The sequence below is a fragment of the Mobula birostris genome, chromosome 11, assembly GCF_030028105.1.
Source record: "Mobula birostris isolate sMobBir1 chromosome 11, sMobBir1.hap1, whole genome shotgun sequence".
NCBI classification, from domain to species: Eukaryota; Metazoa; Chordata; class Chondrichthyes; order Myliobatiformes; family Myliobatidae; genus Mobula; species Mobula birostris.
This window is the reverse complement of record NC_092380.1, coordinates 19,520,205-19,542,811: the sequence shown is the minus strand read 5'-3', so window position 1 is coordinate 19,542,811 and position 22,607 is coordinate 19,520,205. Positions and strand designations below refer to the sequence as shown.

The following is a 22,607-nucleotide window of genomic DNA, read 5'->3' as shown; positions in this document are numbered from 1 at the left end:
GTAGATGGGCTGAATAGCCTGTTTCTGTATATCCTATGCAATTCCATATAATTTATCATGCAATAAAAATCATTCTTGGTCCCCCTTGGGGAGCTCTGTCTTTCTCCTCACAAAAAACCTTTCCCCAGATATGTGTGTGAACCACCAATGGGGAATATAACAGATGGTTGCTTCTAAAGCCTCATGTGGCTGATGAGGAGGGGGAAAGAGGTAAGTGGGTCCACGTGAAACTAAAAATGGTACAACGAGAGCAGCTTTCTACCAGACAGCGGATCAAATGCCCGGAAACAATCCCAGGCCAACAGCTGAGTGGTGTTTGCTGTGATTAATCCTGAGATAATGGCTGTCTGCTTGTTGGAGATGGCAGTAATATTTTATGGGCCTCTGTCTGTTCTGATTCTTCCAGGGTTCAGCCAATGATGTGAGCTACCGTCTCTGCCTCCAGCACATTGAAACAGCAGGTCGAGAGCTCTGGCAGCGCTTCAAAGCTTCTCATACACGCAAAGAGAGAAGGGCTTCCGGGAAGCTGTCCTGAGGAGGGGACTATTTCTCAGAGCAGTACACAGCTGCCTCTGCTTTGCTACAGCTCACAGACCTGCCCTTGACCAGCGGAAGCCAGCGTCCCTGACCATCGGACGCCGCCGCCAACCTTCAAGCTCTGGATGAAAGCCTTCATGGAGCTGCGCTTCATGGTTGGACCGTGGGGTTACCTTCTGGTAGGACAGGCGCTGATGTGGGCCAGTACACACAGTGGGAAGGTGGGACAATTGGAAGGACTTGCCGCTCACCCCGAGAACAGCACCAAGGTCTCCCCCTTGGACCAAGCGCTGGAGTCCACGGAGGTGCCCCAGAACTCAGACAGGTGTCGGGGCTACTACGATGTGATGGGGCAGTGGGACCCCCCATTCAATTGCAACGCGGGTACCTACCTTTACTGCTGCGGGACGTGTGGCTACCGGTTCTGTTGTGAGTTTAAGCATGACCGCCTGGACCAGAGCACCTGTAGTAACTATGACACGCCGAACTGGGCCAACACGGGGAAGCCCCCCGTCAAGGTGGATGACAACATCGAAGACCCAGCAAAGGACAAAACAAATATGATTGTTTACATCATCTGTGGTGTCGTGGCTATCATGGTGCTGGTGGGGATCTTCACCAAGCTCGGCCTAGAGAAGGCCAGGGGCCCACAAACCGAGATGAATATGTCCAGGTAGGAGCTCGGGACTGCCTTCTGAGCCCGGTGGGTCGGGTATGTAAACGTGCTGCTTGTCTGTCTCTTGTATTGTTGCACCCAGGGCCTAGCTTAGTGGTTAGTGTAACACAGCGGTACCAGCTGCAAGATTAGGGTTCAACTCCCACTTTTGTCTGTAGGGAATTTGTAGTTCCTCCGCGTGACTGTACGGGCTTTCCTCCGGGTACTCTGGTTTTCTCCCAATTTCCAAAAATGTACGGTTGGGGTAGTAATTTGAGGGAATGCTATGTTGGCGACCCTTGTGGGCTGCCCCCCAGCTCATCCTTGGACGACGTTGCTGGTTAATAAAACGACCTGTTTTGCCGGATGTTTGCACGTACATGTAACAAATAAAGCGATTCTTTAAAAATCTTTATCTTCAGTGAAGAGGAATCAACTGGGTCGGGCCTACAGGCCATTGGTTCTGATTCTATCTCCTTCCAGCATTAGTGGGAACAGGCACAGTAGCGTAGTGGTTAGCACAGCGATTTATGGTTCACTTCCCACCGTCACCTGTGGAGAGTTTGTACGTTGTCCCCGTAACCGCTTGGATTTCCTCCAGGTGCTCTGGTTTCCTCCCCAAGTCCAAAGGCATATGGATGGTAGATTAATTGGTCATTGTAAATTGTCCTGTGATTAGGCTAACGTTAAATCTGTGAGATTGCTGGGCAGCACGGCTCAAAGAGCTGAAAGGGCCAACTCTGTGCTATATCTCAGGTGGAGACGAGAGGGTGTACAGGAGAGAGATACTCCAATTAGTGGAGTGGTGTCACAGCAACAAGCTGGCGCTGTAAGAGGAAACATCAGTAAGAGGAAAGAGAGCTGATTGTGGACTTCAGGAAGGGTAAGATGAAGGAACACAGGCTTCAAGTTCCTGGGTGTCAAGATCTCTGAGGATCTAACCTGGTCCCAACATATCGATGCAGTTATAACGAAGGCAAGACAGTGGCTATATTTCAGTAGGAGTTTGAAGAGATTTGGCATGTCAACAAATACACTCAAAAACTTCTATAGATGTACTATGGAGAGCATTCTGACAGGCTGCGTCACTGTCTGATATGGAGGGACTACTGTACAGGACGAAAGAAGCTGCAGAGGGTTGTAAATTTAGTCAGCTCCATCTTGGTACTAGCCTACAAAGTACCCAGGACGTCTTTCTGGAGCAGTGTCTCAGAAAGGCAGCGTCCATTATTAAGGACCTCCAGCACCCAGGGCATGTCCTTTTCTCACTGTTATATAGAACATAGAATAGTACAGCACATTACAGGCCCTTCGGCCCACAATGTCATGCTGACCCTCAAACCCTGCCTCCCATATAATCCCAACAATAAATTCCTCCATATACCTGTCTAGTAGTCTCTTAAACTTCACGAGTGTATCTGCCTCCACCACTGACTCAGGCAGTGCATTCCACGCACCAACCATTCTCTGAGTAATGAACCTTCCTCTAATATCCCCCCGAACTTCCCACCCCCTACCTTAAAGCCATGTCCTCTTGTTCTGAGCAGTGGTGCCCTGGGAAAGAGGCGCTGGCTATCCACTCTATCTATTCCTCTTATTATCTTGTACACCTCTATCATGTCTCCTCTCATCCTCCTTCTCTCCAAAGAGTAAAGCCCTAGCTCCCTTAATCTCTGATCATAATGCATACTCTCTAAACCAGGCAGCATCCTGGTAAATCTCCTCTGTACTCTTTCCAATGCTTCCACATCCTTCCTATAGTGAGGTGACCAGAACTGGACACAGTACTCCAAGTGTAGCCTAACCAGAGTTTTATAGAGCTGCATCATTATATCGCAACTCTTAAACTCTATCCCTCGACTTATGAAAGCTAACACCCCATAAGCTTTCTTAACTACCCTATCTACCTGTGAGGCAACTTTCAGGGATCTGTTGACATGTACCCCCAGATCCCTCTGCTCCTCCACACTACCAAGTATCGTGCCATTTACTTTGTACTCTGCCTTGGAGTTTGTCCTTCCAAAGTGTACCACCTCACACTTCTCCGTGTTGAACTCCATATGCCACTGCTCAGCCCACTTCTGCATCCTATCAATGTCTCTCTGCAATCTTTGACAATCCTCTACACTATCTACAACACCACCAACCTTTGTGTCATCTGCAAACTTGCCAACCCACCCTTCTACCCCCACATCCAGGTCGTTAATATCAGGTAGGAGGTACAGAAGCCTAAAGGCACACACTCAGTGATTCAGGAACAGCTTCTTTCCCTCTGCCATCCGATTCTTAAATGGACATTGAACCCTTGGACACTACCTCTCTTTTTTAATATACTGTACAGTATATCTGATTTTTGCACTTTTTAAAATCTAATCAACATACATATAATGTAATTGATTTACTTATTATTACTACTATTTTCATTCTATTTATTATTTTTTTTCTCTTCTATATTATGTATTGCATTGAACTGCAGCTACTAAGTTAACAAATTTCACGTCACATGCCGGTGATAATAAACCTGATTCCGATTCTGATAACTAAAATAAATAACCGTGCATATAACTGTCAGTGCAATCCTGGCATTTGTTGTGATGCTTTACCCGAGATGTTTACACAATTTATAAAGAGGAGCCTGGGAATTTATAATCAGAAACTTTGACGGGGAATGCACACAGACATAATGCGTGTGGACCGAAGGAAATGTCCATAAAATCTTCTATAATCTTGGATATTTAGGAAGGGTGTCTTTACCTTTTTTTTGGGATCTGGGCTTCACTGGCAAGGCCAGTATTCATTGTCCATGCAGGATTCTGTCATGTTGCGGAGTTGCTTTAATCCCTCTGGTGAAAGTAGGGGGGTTCCATGATTTAGACACAGGGTGCTGAAGGAGTAGTGAACCCTTTCCAAGTCAGGATAATATGTACCCTGGAGGGGAATCTGCAGATGGTAGTGTTCCCTCTTTCAGCAGTCCTTTTCCACCAAGGGTGGAGATAATGGGTTTGAGAGGTCCTGTTGCAGTAATCTGAGCCAGCAACGGTGGTGAATGTTGAGGATGGTACACATTGTGGCCATGGAGAGCATTCTGACTGGCTGCATCACCATCTGGTGTGTGGGGGTGGAGGGGGGGAAGTACTGCACAGGATCGGAAAAAGCTGCAGAAAGTTGTAAACTCAGTCAGTTAGCTCCATCATGGGCACTACTCTCCCCAGCATCCAGGGCATCTCCAAGGAGTGATGCCTCAAAAAAGGAGACATCCATCATTAAGGGCATCCATCACCCAGGCATGCCCTCTTCTCATTATTACCGTCAGGAAGGAGGTACAGGAGCCTGAAGGAACACACTCAATGATTCAGGAACAACTTCTTCCTCCACTGCCATCAGGTTTCTGAATGGACATTGAACCCAAGAACACTACCTCAATACTGTTTTTTTCTCTTTTTGCTCTACTTATTTAACTTCTTAAAAATTTTTTTATATATATATATATATATATATAATCTTATTGTGATTTACAGATTTTATTATGTATTGCAATGTACTGCTGCCACAAAACAACAAATTTCATGACATATCACCACCAAATGCTGGTGTTTAGGGCAACAATGATCTCTGTCTCTGTCTCCATCTTTGTCTGTCCTTTCATGACATATACCTGATTCTGATTCTGTTCACCGATGGTGGAGAGGATCAACGTTTAGGCAAGTTACAGATCAGTTAAATCTCTGCAACACACACATATATATACACACACACACACACACACACACACACACACACACACACACACACACACACAATGCTGGAGGAACCCAGCAGGCCAGGCAGCATTTATGGAAAAAAATTACAGTCAGCGTTTTGGGCCGAGACCCTTCAGCAGTGAAATCTCCCGTCACTTATGGCTGAAGTTACAGTGTCATCGAGGGAAAGTTTTCATGCGGTCTTCTCCAACTTCTCAGTTATAAATTCAACGGAAGTGTTGTAAAACTCCAGAAAGTGGTCTGTTTTTATTTCAAGGTGTTTCTGCAGCTCTCCCAACAGCTGTTCTGGGGAGAATTTCCCCTCAGAATGCTTCCTCCAAAGTCCCATTATCAACCTCCTCAGTCGTGTTTGCTTGAGCGGCAGTTCGATTCTGTGCTGTTCAGACACCGCACAATGTCATGAGCCGGACTGAGACCTAATATTTTTGGAGGGGTGGGGGGAAGGCAAGAGTAAGGAGGTGGGAGATATCAATTGCTCACACTCTGGTCTGCCTTCAACCAGCTTGTCCAGCTTATCTGATGAGCCAAACATTTAACAAAGGCAATGCCTCCATAACCACCCAGCAACAGGCCACTCAGCTCCTCAAACCTGAGAGTACAAATGAGACAGAGGTCATTTAGCTCATCAAACCTTTGGAGAATCATCTCATTCTCTTTATTTTTCTCCTAAACTCCTGTTACTTTCATCCTCTATCTATCTCTATACTTAAAGGTAGTTGAGTCTACCATCCCCAGACACAGCGATGTAGAGTATCTCTCTCTGGTCAGGCCACATATTAATTATAAAACATGCCTGAAAATCATGTGTTTCCATTCACCAATAATAATGACCAAGCACACAATGAAATCCAGCCATGCAGAATATGTATCTTCATTAATTTCACCTTAAGAACAGCCCATATGGATTTCAAAATGGCCACATGGACCATGGATTGCATTTGTCTGTGGAATATATTTATCTATCTATTTATTTGTTGACATAGAGTGTGAATAGGCCTTTCTGGCCCTATGAGCAATGCCGTCCAGTTATCCCCCGATTTAATACCAGCCTAATCACGGGACGGTTTACAATGACCAATTAACCTGCCAACCTGTTTGTGTTTGGACTGCGGGAGGATAGCGGAGCACCTGGAGGGAACCCACGCGGTCGCGGGGGGAGACACACTCCATGGCGGGATCCATGACGTGACAGTCTGGAAGAGTAAGAGCCGCGGGTGGGAATGGAATAAAATAGCTGAAGGAAGATGGAGCCTGAGAAATCACGCCTGGGCTAAGAGTCATTGTTTTTTTTCTGTTTTGATTTTGATTGAGTTGGGCTTCCAAAGGGCTGAAAACTGACACATCTCCTGAGAGTAACCGAAAGTACTCAACCAATAAAACAACCTTGACCTGAACCAGAAATAAAAATTGCGAGGTTCAAGCTGTAATCAGTTTTCATCCGTCCTTCTACATCAAATAACCTGCCCTGGAAGCAGAGCCCTTTATAACTTCAGTTAATATAGATAGATTATGGCAAATTTTGAAAATGTTGACTGAACTGGCATCTGCAGCCTTTAAGGAATTTCAAATTCCCACTGGCTCAAAGGACTTCATGATCTTCTTGCTGAAGTGCCAAGTTTGAATTCTGAGATTGTTCCCTTTTGTTTTGGATTCCGGGTATCAATAGAAGTACTTTTCTCTGTGTCTGCTCGATCAAATCCATGATTCATTTTTAATTCCTTGATTAAGTTACCCATCAGCTTCGCAAAGTCAAGAGAACACAGCCTAAGTCTGTATAAGAATTAACTGTTCCTACACCAGTATCACATTGATATACAGTATGTGGGGAGTACATCCTTCAGGATCCTGTGGTTCTGCACAGAGGTGCAGCAGCTAGTGGTGGTGCTGCTGCCTCTCAGCTCTATTGATCCAGGTTCAATTCCAGCCTCAGGTGGAGTGTCGTCCTGTGACCTTGTGGGTTTTCCCTGGGTGGGTTCACCAGTTTCCTCCTGTATTCCATGGAATGAGTGAGAGGTTAACTGACTACTTTACTTATTTATGGAGATACAGTGCAGAATAGGCCTTTCTAGCCCTTTGAGCCGTGCCACCCAGCAACCCCCCAGTTTAACACTAGCCTAATCTACAATGACCAATTAACCTACCATCCGGTCTTTGGACTGTAGGAGGAAACCAGAGCACCTGGAGGAAACCCACGAGGTCACGGGGAGAATGTACAAACTCCTTACAGGCAGTGGTGGGAATTGAACCTGGGTTGCTGGGACTGTAAAGCATCATGCTAGCCACTACACTACTGTGCCGCTCCAACTCACTGGAGTCACTACTCACTACTTTGACTAAGTTATCGGTAAAATAATCTAACTGTGAATTGATGGGCACGAGTGAGAGAGTAAACTGTAGGGGAATAAAAAGAAGGGAATTGGGACTGGTGGGTTTGGGAACTGGTCCCTTGCATTACTAAGTCATAGTGTTAAGTGGCGCAGAAATAGGGCCCTTCAAGTCAATGCTGACCATCAGATACCTATCTACATCACACACACATCTTGATACTTTAATACTGCGAGAGCACGTGCCTCCAGTTTCCCTCAGGCAGGATGTTCTAGACTGTAACCACACACTAGGTGAAAAAGTTAATCTACAGATTCCTGGCCAGTAACATCATGAAGATCCTACCCACCATGCTCATGGACTGTTTGTCCCACTTCCGCCAGGGAGGAGGCTGCATAGCATCCACTCCTGGACCAAAAGACTCAAAGACAGTCACTTTTCACAAGCAGTAAGGCTGATCAACACCTCCACCCACTAACCCATCCCTCCAAACCCCCAACCACCACAAGTTTGCCATTCCCCGTCAGTCACCTTATGTACAGACTCTCTTGTACCTCGCGTCTCTTTATGGACATACATCAACCTACGTATATAACCTATCTTACATGTTTACCTTGTGTTTTTTGTGCTGCATCGGATTAGAGTAAAAACTATTTCATTCTCCTTTACACTTTTTCAAAGTTTCAAAGTACATTTATTATCAAAGAATGTAGAAATTATACAACCTTGAGATTTGTCTGCTTACAGGTAGCCGCAAAGCAAGGAACCCAAAAGAACCCAATTTAAAAAAATAAGACCAACCTCCCAGTGCCCACAGAGAAATAAAAAAAAACAAATCATGTAAACAATAGATGTGAGCATTAACTCCTTAGATCCAAATCCCCGGAACAACCCAGAATAGGCCCAAAGCTCAGTATTCAGTATACTAGAAATGACTTATAATGTCCTTGATATCTTCCAAAATCCTCACTCCATACCAGTGCTGAAATTCATATCCATGGTGAGCACAAGTTCCAGAACAGACTGCCCAAGACACATTTTTCTCCCCTTTAACCTTTATGGTTTCATTTTACACCGACTTACACTGACATCTAATTCCACTCTCTCTCCATCCCATGCTCATCCACTCCTCTCTGACCCCCCCGCCCACCCTTGGCCCCAAAGCTCACACTCCTCAACACCACCAAACCTTCCTCAGTCCAACCTCTACTGACGTGGCTGGCAGATGCACGTTGCTGATAGGCAGCCACTACTCCTCCCTAACCAAGGGAAGTTAAACCCTCTGCCAAACTCAAGCCATCTGCCCACTCTTGTTTACACCTCAGCATTTTATCAGCAGATGCTCTGAAATGTCTTGTGCGTGCAGCGTGGAAAGGAACATTTACTCCAGCAGTGGCTTCCACTGCTGATTTTTATTAATTAATCAGAGTTACACCGCACCGAACCAGGATGGCCAGTTGTCAACCTGGGGGCGGTGAACCGATCACCTGCTTTGTGGAAATGTTACAGCCTGCCCTACAAGCCCTGATGCCGCATTGTGCCAATAAGGGGGCTGTTAAGGCGCAAGCTGCCAGTTTACTTCCGTCTCTGTGCCAGCTTTGCAAAGATAATCAAAGTCACCCAGTGACAAGAAGAGCACAGGGGTCAAGATCTGGTGCCAGTGCACCAGTGCCCAGGCAGGGAGAGTCCCATCCAACAGTGACAGGATAGCCTTCTGCTTACAGTGCTGGTCTATCAAGCAAACTATTGACGGTGAGGAGACATGCAATTAAATCTACCCACAGCGGGGCGAGTGTTTCAATCCAGTTTGGGACAGAAAGGGCTGTTGTCTCTGATGACGTTTGTATGTTCTCTCCGTGACCGTGTGAGTTTCCACCAGGTGCTCCCATTTCCTCCCGCAATCCAAAGACATTTGGGTGGGGCAGGTGTGGGCGTGCTGTTCTGGCACCAGCCACTTGCCAGCATATCCTCAGATTGTGTCGGTCGTCGGCGCAAACAAAGCATTTCACTCCAGGTTTCAATATGTTCTGACAAACAGAGATCATCTTCGGAAGGTTACTAACAAGTGGAAACCCGCAGATACTGGAAATCCGGGCAACACACACACAATGCTGGAGGAACTCAGCAGGCCAGGCAGCTTCTATGGGTAAAAGTGCAGTCGACGTTTTGGGCTGAGACCCTTCGGCAGGACGGGGAGAAAAAAAGCTGAGGAGTAGATTTAAAGGGTGGGGGTGGAGGGGAGAGAGGAACACCAGGTGATAGGTGAAACCTGGAGGGGGAGGGATGAAGAGCTGGGAAGTTGATTGTTGAAAGAGACAAAAGGTCGTGGAAGAAAGATAAAGGGGGAAGTAGTACCAGAGGGAGGCGATGGGCGGACAAAGAGATAAGATGAGAGAGGGAAAAGGGGATTACCAGGAGTTCGAGAAATCGATGTTCATGCCATCAGGTTGGAGGCTTCTCAAACAGAATGTAATGTGTTGTTCCTCCAACCTGAGTGTGGCCTCATCACGACAGTGGAGGAAGGTTCCTGTCCACTGCCACCTCACTGGCAAATGTACAACAGGGAGGGAAACCAGATGATCTCAATGTGGTCTCCAGACAAGGTGGCTGACTTATCTGCCACTCTGAAGCCCCCTAACAGGGCACTTAGTTCGTGGATAATTAGGGGCATGCAATGAATGCCCTCTTAAATCCCCTCGTGCCTTTAGGATTGCACATCCTGGTGGTGCTCCCGCAGCTGGAGTTCCAATGAAGTGGATGAATTCCAAGGCAGCGGGAGAAGATGGTGAGGTGCATCTCATCAGGATTGTGAGGGGGCTTGGGAAGGTCAGGGTTGTAACTGAGAACACTTTAGGCTGGAGGGTTCCTCTGCAAGTTTGTTGGTGTAGCAGTGCTTTTTATTTTGTTATTGAGATACAGCACGGAATTGGCCCTTCCGGCCCATCGAGCCATGTTACTCAGCATTCCCTCTACTTGTGTTGACCAATTAACCTACATCTTTGGACTGTGGGAGGAAACCGGAGCACCCGGTGGAAACCCACATAGCACGACCTCCTTACAGGCAGTGGCGGGAATTGAACCCAGGTTGACTGTACTGTAAAGCATTGTGCTAACCACTACACTGCCGTGCCTCCCCACTACTGCTCCTTGGAGTGTCGTGAGGTTCTGAAGTGTTCTTGGTAGAGTTGCTTGGCAAGTTCCGTCACAAACTTCACTCGGGGAGGCCTCTTGTATGTCGGTGAGAATCATTCTAGAACGAAAGGCGATGTCCTCCTTTTTCAAAGAAAGAGGCTTCCCTTCCTCCACTATCAACGCTGCCCTCAACCACACCTCTTCCATTTCACGCATGTTTGCTCTTGCCCCATCCTCCAGCCACCCTACCAGGGATAGGGTTCCTCTTGGTCTCACCTCTTCTCCTGACCCTACACCTCTCTCACTACCATTCAGGGCCCCAAACAGTCCTTCCAGGTGAGGCGACACTTCACCTGCGAGTCTGATGGGGTCATATACTGTGTTCAGTGCTCCTAGTGAGGCCTCTTGTATACTGGTGAGACCCGGCATAGATTGGGAGACCACTTCACAGAGCACCTACGCTTCAACTGCCAGAACAAACGGAATCTCCCAGTGGCCACTTCCCATTCCCATTTTGGTATGTCCATCCATGGCCTCCACTGTTGGGATAAGGCCACACTTAGGTTGGAAGAACAACACCTTATATTCTGTTTGGGTAGCCTCCAACCTGATGGCATGAACATCAATTTCTCAAACTTCCAGTAATGCCTCCAAACCAACCCCTTCACCATTTCCCATCCCCTTGTCCCTCTCTCATGCCATCTCTTTCCCCGCTCATTGCCTCCCTCTGGTGCTCCTCCCCCCTTTCTTCTTTCTTCCATAGCCTTCTGTCTCTTTCACCAATCAACTTCCTAGCTCTTTGCTCCATCCCTCCCCTTCCAAGTTTCACCTATCGCCTGGTGTTTCTCTCTCCCCTTCCCCACCTTTTAAATCTACCTCAGCTGTTTTTTCTCCAGTCCTGCTGAAGGGTTTCGGCCCGAAATGTCGACTGTACTTTTTTCTGTGGATGCTGTCTTGGCCTGCTGAGCCCCTCCAGCATTTTGTGTGTGTTACTCAGGGGGGGGGGCCATCTTCCAGTCTGATGGAATGAATGCAATGCTTGTTTGTAGAGTCACCAGATGTTTGGTCACATCTGCCGTTGGGTGCTCAGTGCTAGCTCTGGGATCGTGAGTAGGCTTGTCCCTTTGTTATTTACTCTGTCAAGCAAGTAATATGCTCTGCGTGCAGGCTGTGCCAGGAAGGGATGAGACACAGAGGATGTAGAGTGGCTGTCCTTGGACACTCAGAGAGCACTTACAATAGAACGCCATGGCAATGCCCACTGCAAAGCCATTAGTTGCAAACAACTGATGTACAACTTGATGGCAGATGGTCCTCACTTCTAACCTACAACTAAATGGACTACGCTCCTGGAAATCAGTTGGCTGATCGATAGTGCAGGCAACCAAGACCATGTTGAGTTGCTGGTCTGTGAGCCCTAACCCAGATTGATTTAACTGATGGGATCTGGACAAGGCTGGCTTTATCGTCCGCCCCTAATAATCCTGGAAGCTAATTTCACGACATTGATCTGGAATTACACAGATGTGTAACACGGAGTAAGGACAATGAACCTGCTACCTTGAAGGATATAGTAATAAACTTTAAATATCAGTCTGAAGGTTCCTCACCATTACTGTTTCCCGCTTTATTTTTAGATATATTTAATTATTTAGTTTCTGTGATTCAGGAACTAAATAGATCAGTAGCTCCAACTTCTGGATCAGTAATTTTTGGACTACTAACCCAGAAGTTTGGACTTCTAGATCATTAGTCCAAATCACTCAATGCTTGTCCAGAAAGTTAAGCATGCTACTGCATCCAGGCCAGTGAACAGATTCAGAGTTTGGAATTCAAAATCAGGTTTAATATCACCAGCATGTGTCGTGAAATTTGTTGTCTTTGCAGCAGTACAATGCAATACATGATAATAGAAAAATCATGAATTACAGTAAGCAGATTATATTAGATAGTTATTTAAATCAGTAGTGCAAAAATAGAAATAAAGAGCAGTGAGGTAAGGTTCTTGGATTCAATGTCCATTCAGAAATCGGATGACAGAGGGGAAGAAGCTGTTCCTGAATTACTGAGCGTGTGCCTTTAGGCTCCTGTACCTCCTACCTGATGGTAGCAATGAGAACAAGGCATGACCTCAGTGACAAGGGTCACCCAGGTTATGCCTAATACTTTAGGTCACCCAGGTCACCTAATATTCTATTAAGATGTTAACCTGGCAGCACAGTACTTTTGGTCTTGGTCTTGTTTTAGCTGGTAAAAGGTGTACAGTGATCACTGATATTCTGCAGGTGATGGAACTCTTGAGCAACACACACAAGGTGCTGGAGGGTCAGGCAGCATCTATGGAGGAGAATAAACAGTCAGTGTGTCAGGCCGAGACCCTTCATCAGGATTGAAACGGATGGGGAAAGAAGGCAGAATTAGAAGGTGGGGAAGGGGAAGGAATACAAGCTGGCAGGTGATAGGTGAAAGCGGGTGTGGAGGATGGTGGGTGGTGGGTGGGGAAGAGTGGATGAAGTGAGAGATTGGAAGGTGACAGGTGGAAAAGGTAAAAGGCTGAAGGCAGAATACCATGGAAATAAAGGGAAGGAGGAGGGGAAACATAGGGGGGGGTGATGGTCAGGTAAGTGCAAAGGAAACGGTCAGAGGATAAACAGAATGAAGAATGGACAAAGGGAAAAGGAGAAAGGGAAGTAATTACCAGAAGTTAGAGAAATTGATGTTTATGCTATGACATTGACCATAAGATACAGGAGCAGAATTAGGCCATTTGGCCCATTGAGTCTGCTCCGCCATTTCATCATGGTTGATCCATTTCCCTCTCAGCCCCAATCTCCTGCCTTATCCCCGTATCCCTTCATGCCCTGACCAATCAAGATTATATCAACCTCTCCCTTAAATATACCCAACGTCCTGGCTCCACAGCTGCCTTTGGAAATGAATTCCAAAGATTAACCACTCTCTGGCTAAAGCAATTACTCCTCACCTCCATTCTAAATGGACGTCCCTCTAATCTGAGGCTGTGTCTTCTGGTCTTAGACTCCCCTACGATAGGAAACGTCCTTTCCACATCCACTCTATTGAGGCATTTCAACATTTGATAGGTTTCAATGAGATTCCCCTTCATTCTTCTGAATTTCAGTGAGCACAGGCCTAGAGCCATCAAACACTCTTCATATGGCAAACCTTTCAATCCTGGAATCATTTTCGCGAACCTCCTTTGAATGGTCTCCAATGTAAGCACATCCTAATTGTAGATAGGGGGCCCAAAGCTGCTCACAATACTCTCAATGAGTGCCTTATAGAGCCCTCACATTATATCCTTGCTTCTTCTTGAAATGAATGCAAACTTTGCATTTGCCTTCAACACCACAGACTCAACCTGCAAATTAACCTTTAGGGAATCCTGCATGAGGACTCCCAAGTCCCTTTGAACCTCGGATTTTTGAATTTTCTCTCCATTTAGAAAATAGTATACACTTTTATTGCTTTTTCCAAAGTGCATGACCATACACTTCCCAACACTATATTCCATCTGCCACTTATTTGCCCTTTCTCCTGATCTATCCAAATCCTTCTGTAGCCTCTCTGCTTCCTCAATACTATCTGCCCCTCCACCTATCTTCATATCATCCGGAAATCTGACCACTAAACTATCAATTCCACCATCCAGATCATCGCATATAATGTAAAAGGAAGCAGTTCCAATACAGACCTCTGCAGAATACCACTAGTCACTGGCAGCCAACCAGAAAAGAATCCCTTTATTTCAACTCTGTGCCTCTTGCGAATCAGTCAATGCTCTATCCATGCTAGTATCTTTCCTGAAATACCATGAGATCTTAACTTATTAAGCAGCCTCATGTGTGGCAGCTTATCAAAGGCCTTCTGAAAATCCAAGTACACAACATCCACCGATTCTCCTTTGTCTAACCTGCTTATTATTTCTTCAAAGAATTTCAACAGATTAGTCGACAAGATTTTCCCTTAAAGAAATCATGCTGACTTTGGCCTATATTATGCGCTTCCAAGAACTCCAAAACCACATACTTAACAATCGGCTCTAACATCTTCCCAACCACCGATTGGCCTGTAATTTCCTTTCCTCTGCCTTTCTCCTTTCCTGAAGAGAGGAGTGACATTTGCAATTTTCCAGTCCTCCAGAACCATGCTGGAATCCAATGATTCTTGAAAGATCTCTACTAATGCCTCCACAATCACTTTTGCCACCTCCCCCAGAACCCTGATGCGTAGACCACTTCGTCCAGTGACCTACCTACCTTGAGATCTTTCAGTTTCTCAAGCACAGTCTTCCTAGTAATGGCAACTTCTGCCTCCTGTCACTCTTGAACCCCCAGCATATTGCTCGTGCCTTCCACAGTGAAGACAAGTGCAAAAATACTTATTCAATTTGTCTGGCATTTTCTTGTCCCCTATTGGAAGCTAACCAGATGGAATATGTGGTTTTATTCATCCAAACTCAATTTGCCCTCATCATGGTAGGAGAAGAGGCCTTGAGCAGACAAGTCAGAGTAGAAATGAGATGTGAAGTTGAAAAGGCTGGAATCCAGGAGATCCCATCTTTTGCGGCAGACAGAGTGGAGGTCTGTTCTGTCTGAAACTCTGCCATGGATGATCCCTAGCCCGGCTGCATGGGGCTAGCAACCCCCTCCTGTAAAACACCAGAGCTGCAGAAACGGTAACAGAGGCTCCAAAGTCCTCGTCCATGGGAGAGGAAGGATCTTCAAAGATGGGCTACACCTGGGGACAACTGGAAAGACTGGCCCAGGACAGAAGGCTCTGGTGAGCTGCTGTCGGTGGCCTATGGTCCAGTAGGGGGGGATGAGCTTGAGCAAGCAAGTAAGAGTGAAGTTGCTTGAGGAAGCGTTTCCCCAATCTGTGTCGGGCCTCACTAATGTTGAGGAGGCTAACCCGGAAGCCCCAGATACAATAAATGACCCCAATGGAACGACAAGTGAAGTGTTGCCGCACCTGGAAGGTCATGTAGGAGAAGGTGTAGTACCTCCCCTGTCTCTGCAGGGAGGGTGAAGGTTGGATCGGGGATTGGCGGTACTGGGGTAAATTTAAATCCCACTTCCATTTCCATGCCGTGTACTCAGGAGATGCTCCCCACTTTCATTCCCTGATATCGGAATTGCATGATGTCCACCCACTAAGCTTATCCTCTGCATCTGGTGCTGCTGGGCCTCTGTGAGCGTTCTCAGGCACACTGTTCCTTATAAGGCAAACGGCCTCAACACTCTCCTTGTTAACTCAGCCTCATCCCCTGTTGTGCTCTGCCTGCTGCCCTGTTGCCGTTGCTGCGCTAGATACATGCACTGGTGAGTTTGTGACACAAGGGGTTGGTCTTCAGTAGTAGTAACAGAAGGTGATGAACAGGGGCAGGGATTTGGGGTTGCTCCCATCTTGGCCCAGAGATAGAAATGAGTTCAAAGTTCTCACCATCCACACTCAGGACAGCTTCTACCACGCTGTTATAAGACTAATGGTTCCCTTGCACAACCAGTTGGACAGATTGCTTGCAATCTACCTTGTTTTATGTCCTTGCAGCTTATTGCTTACCTGCACTTTCTCTGTAGCTGTTACACTTCATTCTGCATTGTTATTGTTTTACCTTGTATTACCCAATACACTGAATTGAATTGAATTGAATGATCTTTATTGTCATTATACATAGGTACAATGAAACTCTGTTTGGCTTCCTCTCAGGCACTGTGTAATGATTTGATCTGTATGAACAGTAGACAAGACAAGCTCTTCACTGTATCTCGATACATGTGACAATAATAAACCACCTCCAATTCCTCGCATAGCGCAAGTGAGGAAACTCTATAATCTGACAAAATGCATTCAAATTATGGATACACGACACATAATCACACTGCATTATAAATGAAAGAAGTCCCAAATACTTCTTGTCCAATGGTCTTTCTAGCCCAAACTGTGAATAACATCGCACATCAGCGATTTTACTGATTCTAGAGTCATAGAGAGTCACACAGCTTGGCAAGAGGACTTTTGACCCTCTGGGTCTGAGTAGACCATTAAGCGCCCATTTACATAAATCTTATTTTATTCCCACTCAATTCCGATCACCTTGCCCCCAGATTCCACCAGTCACCTCAACACCAGGGGAATTTACAATGAACAATTAACCTACCAACCCATATATTGTTCAGAGGTGGGAGGAACTTCGACCCAGTCTGGAGAATCCCATGAAGCTGTAGCAAGAGTGTACAAACTCTCCCCATGTCTGCATGACCGGTTTATGAAGGCGCTGGTGACGCACAGCGACGATTTCCAGCTGGCAAAGATAACAAAAAAATCACTGTATTAATCACACTTTTTCACGGATGTGATCTCTGTAATTTCCCTCTTGGAGCTGAGCTGTTGAACCACATGAACGACCTGGCATTTCTGAGGTGTGAACTGGAGTCTCGAAGGTGCAGGATGGTTACGGTGTGGTGCCGTGTATGGGCCGAATTGAGGCGGCTTGGCCTGGGCACAAGAATGGGGAATGAGCCAATTTTGGCCATTTCTGGAGCGAACTTGGAGGCAATTTGATGCGGTAGAACTGAGCGGAGGCAATGCAGAGACGAGATAGCGAGGACCTGGGCTCGAGAGCGAGGACAGACCCGAGGTTTGACCAAATTAAACGCTGGGCCAAATTGGAAAGGTCGGGTTGGATATGGGCCAACTCAAGGCAGCAGGGCCTGGGCCTGAACACATATCGAAGCAGCAGGGCCCGGGTCTGAGAGCGAGGAACTACCAGGGTTTGGACGATTTAGGCACCGGACCAGATTGAAAAGGGTCTGGATGTTGAGGCAGAGGTGAGAGATGGGCCAGATCAGCTCGCTGCTGCGCAAGGTTTACTCATTGCTGCGCTGAAACAAGGCTGTGGCCTACAACTAACAGGCTCCTGAACATAGTTCACACAAGTTTTTCAACCAGTGCACAAAGGAAATTAATGTGCCCACAAAAAGTTAGTTACCTAAAATAATGTAGTAGTTAATAATTATACTTATTGAAAATAATATTTTAGCTAACTGTTTCTGTTAACTAGTTAGTCCGTTTTTCAAATACCACAATGTACGTCACTTATTTACGTCACCTCACCTTTCCTGTTCCGGTTTGTGCGGCTGCATCAGGACGGAAGCCATGTTTGGCAGACAGTGTTCATATCGTAAAGTTTACAAAGATCTGTTTCAAATCCTGTAGATAGCTTACTAAGTTTTTATTGGGAAAGATATTGATTCACTATGTCAAATTCAAAAGAAGCGAAGGGCGTGAAGCGCAAAAAAACTGCAAATTTATTTAAAATTGAATGGCTTAACAAGATAGTAGAAACTGTTACACCGAAAGCTAATGAGGTCATGAACGTTCAGCTACGAGAAATATTTATGTATGATTCGGAAACTGGAGTTACCTGCTTGTATTGTCATGATGCGAAAGTTACTGGAGAATTTGCCAGTGGAAAGAAATGGAATGATATTTGGAAACTTGAATTTTTGAGCGTCATTTGGCAAGTAAATTGCATTTGGATGGTGTACAAAAGCTCAGGCAACAGAACCCGCCATTACCCATCACAGGATTGCTGTGCATGTTATGGTTGAGTGCAGATGAGTGAGAGTGAAAATGATCAAACCCAGAGTAGATCGAAGTTGAGGTACAAGAATGGTCAGCTTTTGATTTCTCCGCAATTGCAGATTGTGACTTCACATTTGGCGATGAACAAGTTAATGCCTTATGTCTAAAATATCATGATTTTCTAGCTGAAAATATTGTAATAGTTTGACAGTTTAATGAGTTCAAATTTTCCGTGCAAGAAAAAATTAAATCCAAACCGATTTCAAACTTTGCTCAAATGGTGGCATTTGTACTTCAAACTGAACAGTTTTGCGACTTTGCACAGTTGATGGACTTTGGGGGAACCTTTCTTGCGTCTAGTGCAGACTGTGAGCGAAGTTTTAGCCGAATGAATCAACTCAAAAACAAGCTGAGAAACCGTTTAGGTGAATGTCATTTGGATATATTAATGAGAATCAATTAATGGGATGGAAGTTCTATTAGTCAAGATAGAGTTTACAAAGAATGGGTAAATGCCAAAGACAGGAGAAAGAAAAAATAACTGAGTGACGTAAATATGACAAAAATTAAATATCTCCAACCTGATGGCATGAACATTGACTTCTCTAACTTCCATTAATGCCCCTCTTCCCCTTTGTACCCCTTTATTTATTTATTTATTGGTGTCATTATAATGATTTTTTCTTTCCCCTCTTTTTCTCTCTTTTTTTCTCCCTCTGTCCCTCTCACTATAATTCCTTGTCCATCCCCTGGGCTTCACCCCCCCCCTTTCTTTCTCCCTAGGCCTCACATCCCATGATCCTCTCCCTTCTCCAGCCTTGTATCCCTTTTGCCAATCAACTTTCCAGCTCTTAGCTCCATCCCTCCCTTCCTGCCTTCTCCTATCATTTCGGATCTCCCCCTTCCCCCTCCCCCTTCCACTTTCAAATCTCTTATTATCTCTTCTTTCAGTTAGTCCTGACGAAGGGTCTCGGCAGGAAATGTCAACTGTACCTCTTCCTATAGATGCTGCCTGGCCTGCTGTGTTCACCAGCATCTTTTGTGTGTGTGACTTAAATATGCATATTATTTTGTTGTTATTCTGTGCAGTTTTATGTCAAATATTTTGTAAACCTACATAATCTGTCCCATGTGTGCATTCAGTGCGCACATACTTTTGTCACAGGAAAAAAAATGGCACAACATAAGATTTTTGTGCACACTGACTACTCAAAATTAAGAGGGAGCATTGCTCCTGAATTACCTGCAGTGATGAACTGGCTTCGAGGCTGTGGACTCACTTTTGTGAACTTCAGTTCTGAATGTTATTTACTTACTTCCATTGTTTGCACAGTTTTATTTTATTACACATTGAGTCTTTTTTTTCAAAGGGTTCTATTGGATTTCTTTGATTTGTGGCCTGCCTGTAGGGAGACGAATCTCAAGGCTGTATTTAGCATACATACTTTGATAATAAATGTACTTTGAACTTTGAAACTCCAGAAGTCGGGACCACACGTGGGTCGCAGGGGAGCGGTGAGGCGGAAGCACTATCAGTTGTGGCTCTGCCCTGTCTGCTCCTGCTGTTCAGACAGTTTGCTTTGATGATTCTCTGCTTAGTACATGAAAGGCGATGGGATGGATCCTTACTGAATTTATGAAAGCACATGAAAAAGAAGCAGCATCTCACAACACTTGCTCCTTCATTCAGTAAGGACACAGCCCTTATTTTTTTTTGCTTCAGCGCCGCTTTTGTGCGCTAGCCCGATACCTCAATTCCCTTAATGTCCAAGCCTCCATCTATCTCCCTTATTAATTTGCTCAGTAACTGAGCCTCCACACTCCATTGGGTAAACAGTTCCACAGTTTCACTGGCCTCAGAGAAGAATGCGTCCATACGGAAGAAGGGAGGAGGGAATGTTTGGGATCTTGCTGTGCACAGAGGGGCAGTCATATAATGAGCTGATGTAGGGAAGGGAAAGCTTTGGCCTCAACGCTGGCTCCCATTCTTACTTTATTAATACCTTTGTAACTCTTAAGATTCGATAAAGCACAGGGGAAATGAGACTGGTTTAGGAAGGCACCTCAGTCGGCGTGGACAAGATGGGCCGAAGGGCTTACTTCCATGCTATATGACTCCATGCCTCTGTGAGAGAGGGGCTTTGGGCTTACACCTGATCCAAAAGAGCGTGAGGTCCCTCAGAGCTGTACTGGGTATCAGCCTAGATGTCCAACGTTGTGATATGGACTTGAATCCACAGTTATCAGAAGCAGAGCTGAGTGATTCTTACTCCAGGTGCCCAGAGTAGTCTCCCGGATGAAAACCTTTCATGCTTGGATAACTGAGAGTATAGAATCCAGAGAGCTCAGAAGGCCATCAAGTGCCGAGTCTGTGGCAGCTCAGCGCAAATCAGTCCCAATCGTTACATCTTGTTTTCCCCAGTATCTGCCCTGCTCTCTGTTACTGGGACAACAGATCCACCTCACTCTCCAATAGCACTTCCCTCTGGGCCGACAGGCATTATTCCAGAGGAGAACAGAATCTAATGTCACAAGATCAGTTAAACCCAAAGATCAATTCCTTAAGACTGAGACGAAGACCACCGAACTGGGTTCAGTCAGTTTTATTGCCGAATCTTGAGTATCCTGGTGGGGTAAATTGGTAAGCTGGTTTATTACTGCCAAATACCAAACGCACAGTGAAAAACTTTGTTTTCCATCCATACAGATCAAAGTCAGTCATGTTTCATGCACAAGTATGATTGTGGTGATACATCTCCACCAAAGGAGGCGTAGGGTGTTCCTTCCCTCCGCTAGCCTGCAGGTCACCCTTGGACAAGGTGTAACACCTGTTTAGCCCCCGATCAGAGTTATGTGAAGATATGGGAGCAGGTGATGGATGGGTGTATGAGCAGCTGGTGCATATCACAAGTCCTGACAATGCGACCACTGATGCCAGGCAGATAATCTCTGAAGAGTATTGGTAATGGCTGGGGTCACCCGTCTTGTAAAGACACTGCCCAGAAGAAGGCAATGGCAAACCACTTCTGTAGAAAAATTTGCCAAGAACAGTCATAGCCATGAGACCATGGCCACCGATATCATATGACAAGGCACATAATAATGATGTCATATGATATGGCACATAATGATGATGTCATATGACATGGCACAGGTGCAATTAAGAAGTTACTTGCAGCAACATCACCAGGCACAGAGCATCACAGATAAACAGCATTGACAAGAAAAGCATAAATTAAACATAAATCATACATTATTATTATAATAAAACATAATTAGATACTACCAGTGGTGAGGAGGGATTTGCCTGTGATACAATGAGCTGACTCCACTGTTCTCTGCAGCTTCTGACATTCCTGCACATTTGAAATTCTGTAGCAGGCCGACCAGTCAGGATACTTCCAGCAGTACACTTGGAGAGGTTTGAGTGCTCAGTGACAAGATGAACCCCACTAACCTCCTCAGAAAGTTAAGTCTCTGGTGCACTTTCCCTGTGATTGCATCAACGTGCTGCGCCCAGGACAGGTATGTTACCGCACAGGAACTTAAAGCTGCTGACTCTATCCACTGGTGTTTCCCATTGTAAACGGACGCACGTTCACTCTCCTTCTCCTTCCTCAAGTCAACAGTCATCTCTTTAGTATTACTCACCTTGAACAAGAGGGTGTTGTTATGGCACCAATCAACCAGATGTCCTATCCCGTCGCAGTAAACTGACTCATCGCCACCTGTGATTCATCCCTCGACTGTGGTGTCATTGGCAAATCTGAAGATGGCACTGGAGCTGTGTTTAGCCACACAGTTATGTGTGTTTACGGAGTAGAGCAGGGGATTACGCACACTGCCTTGAAGGTGCATCTGTGTCGATGGCCAACATGGACGAACGGCTGTTATCAATCCTCACTGAATGGGTTCTGCCGATGAGTAAGTCAAGGATCCGACTGCAGAGCTCGTAAGAACATAAGAAATAGGAGCAGGAGTAGGCCATCTGGCCCGTCAAGCCTGCTCCGCTATTCAATAAGACCATGGCTAATCCCGCCATGGACTCATCTCCACTTGCCTATCTTTTCCCCATAACCCTTAGTTCCTCTACTATGCAAAAATCTATCCAACCTAGTCTTAAATATATTTACTGAGGCAGCCTCCACTGCTTCATTGGGCAGAGAATTCCACAGATTCACCACTCTCTGGGAAAAGCATTTCCTCCTCACCTCCTTCCTAAATCCACTCCCCCGAATCTTGAGGCTATGTCTCCTAGTTCTAGGCTCACCTACCAGTGGAAACAACTTCCCTGCCTCCATCTTGTCTATCCCTTTTATAATTTTATATAAGATCTCCCATGTCTTGAAGCTTGGTGATGAACTTGGATGGGATAATTGTGTTGAATGCGGCGTGGTAGCTGATGAACAACAGCCTGACGTATTAGTTCCCGTTCTCCCGACGGTCCACATCAGAGTGAACATCCAGGAAAAATTGCACCTGCTGTTCACTTGTGGTGGTGAGCAGATTGGACTGGATCCAGGTCACCTCTGAGGCAGGAGCTGATTACCAAACTCTTACCTATGATGATCATTGATGCAAATCACCGTACT

The 22,607-nt window shown here is 45.7% G+C and overlaps 1 protein-coding gene across 2 annotated transcripts in view; it reads left to right on the top strand.

Moving 5' to 3' along the window:
• Nucleotides 1-22,607, top strand: part of LOC140205424 (protein shisa-9-like) — a 138,768-nt gene that overhangs the window by 5,118 nt on the left and 111,043 nt on the right. For both annotated transcript variants that reach the window (XM_072273025.1, XM_072273024.1), the window contains exon 2: nucleotides 407-1,210. In XM_072273025.1, coding sequence (XP_072129126.1) covers nucleotides 663-1,210 — 548 coding nt within the window. In that variant the 5' untranslated portion in view covers nucleotides 407-662. The remainder of the gene's footprint in view (nucleotides 1-406; nucleotides 1,211-22,607) is intronic.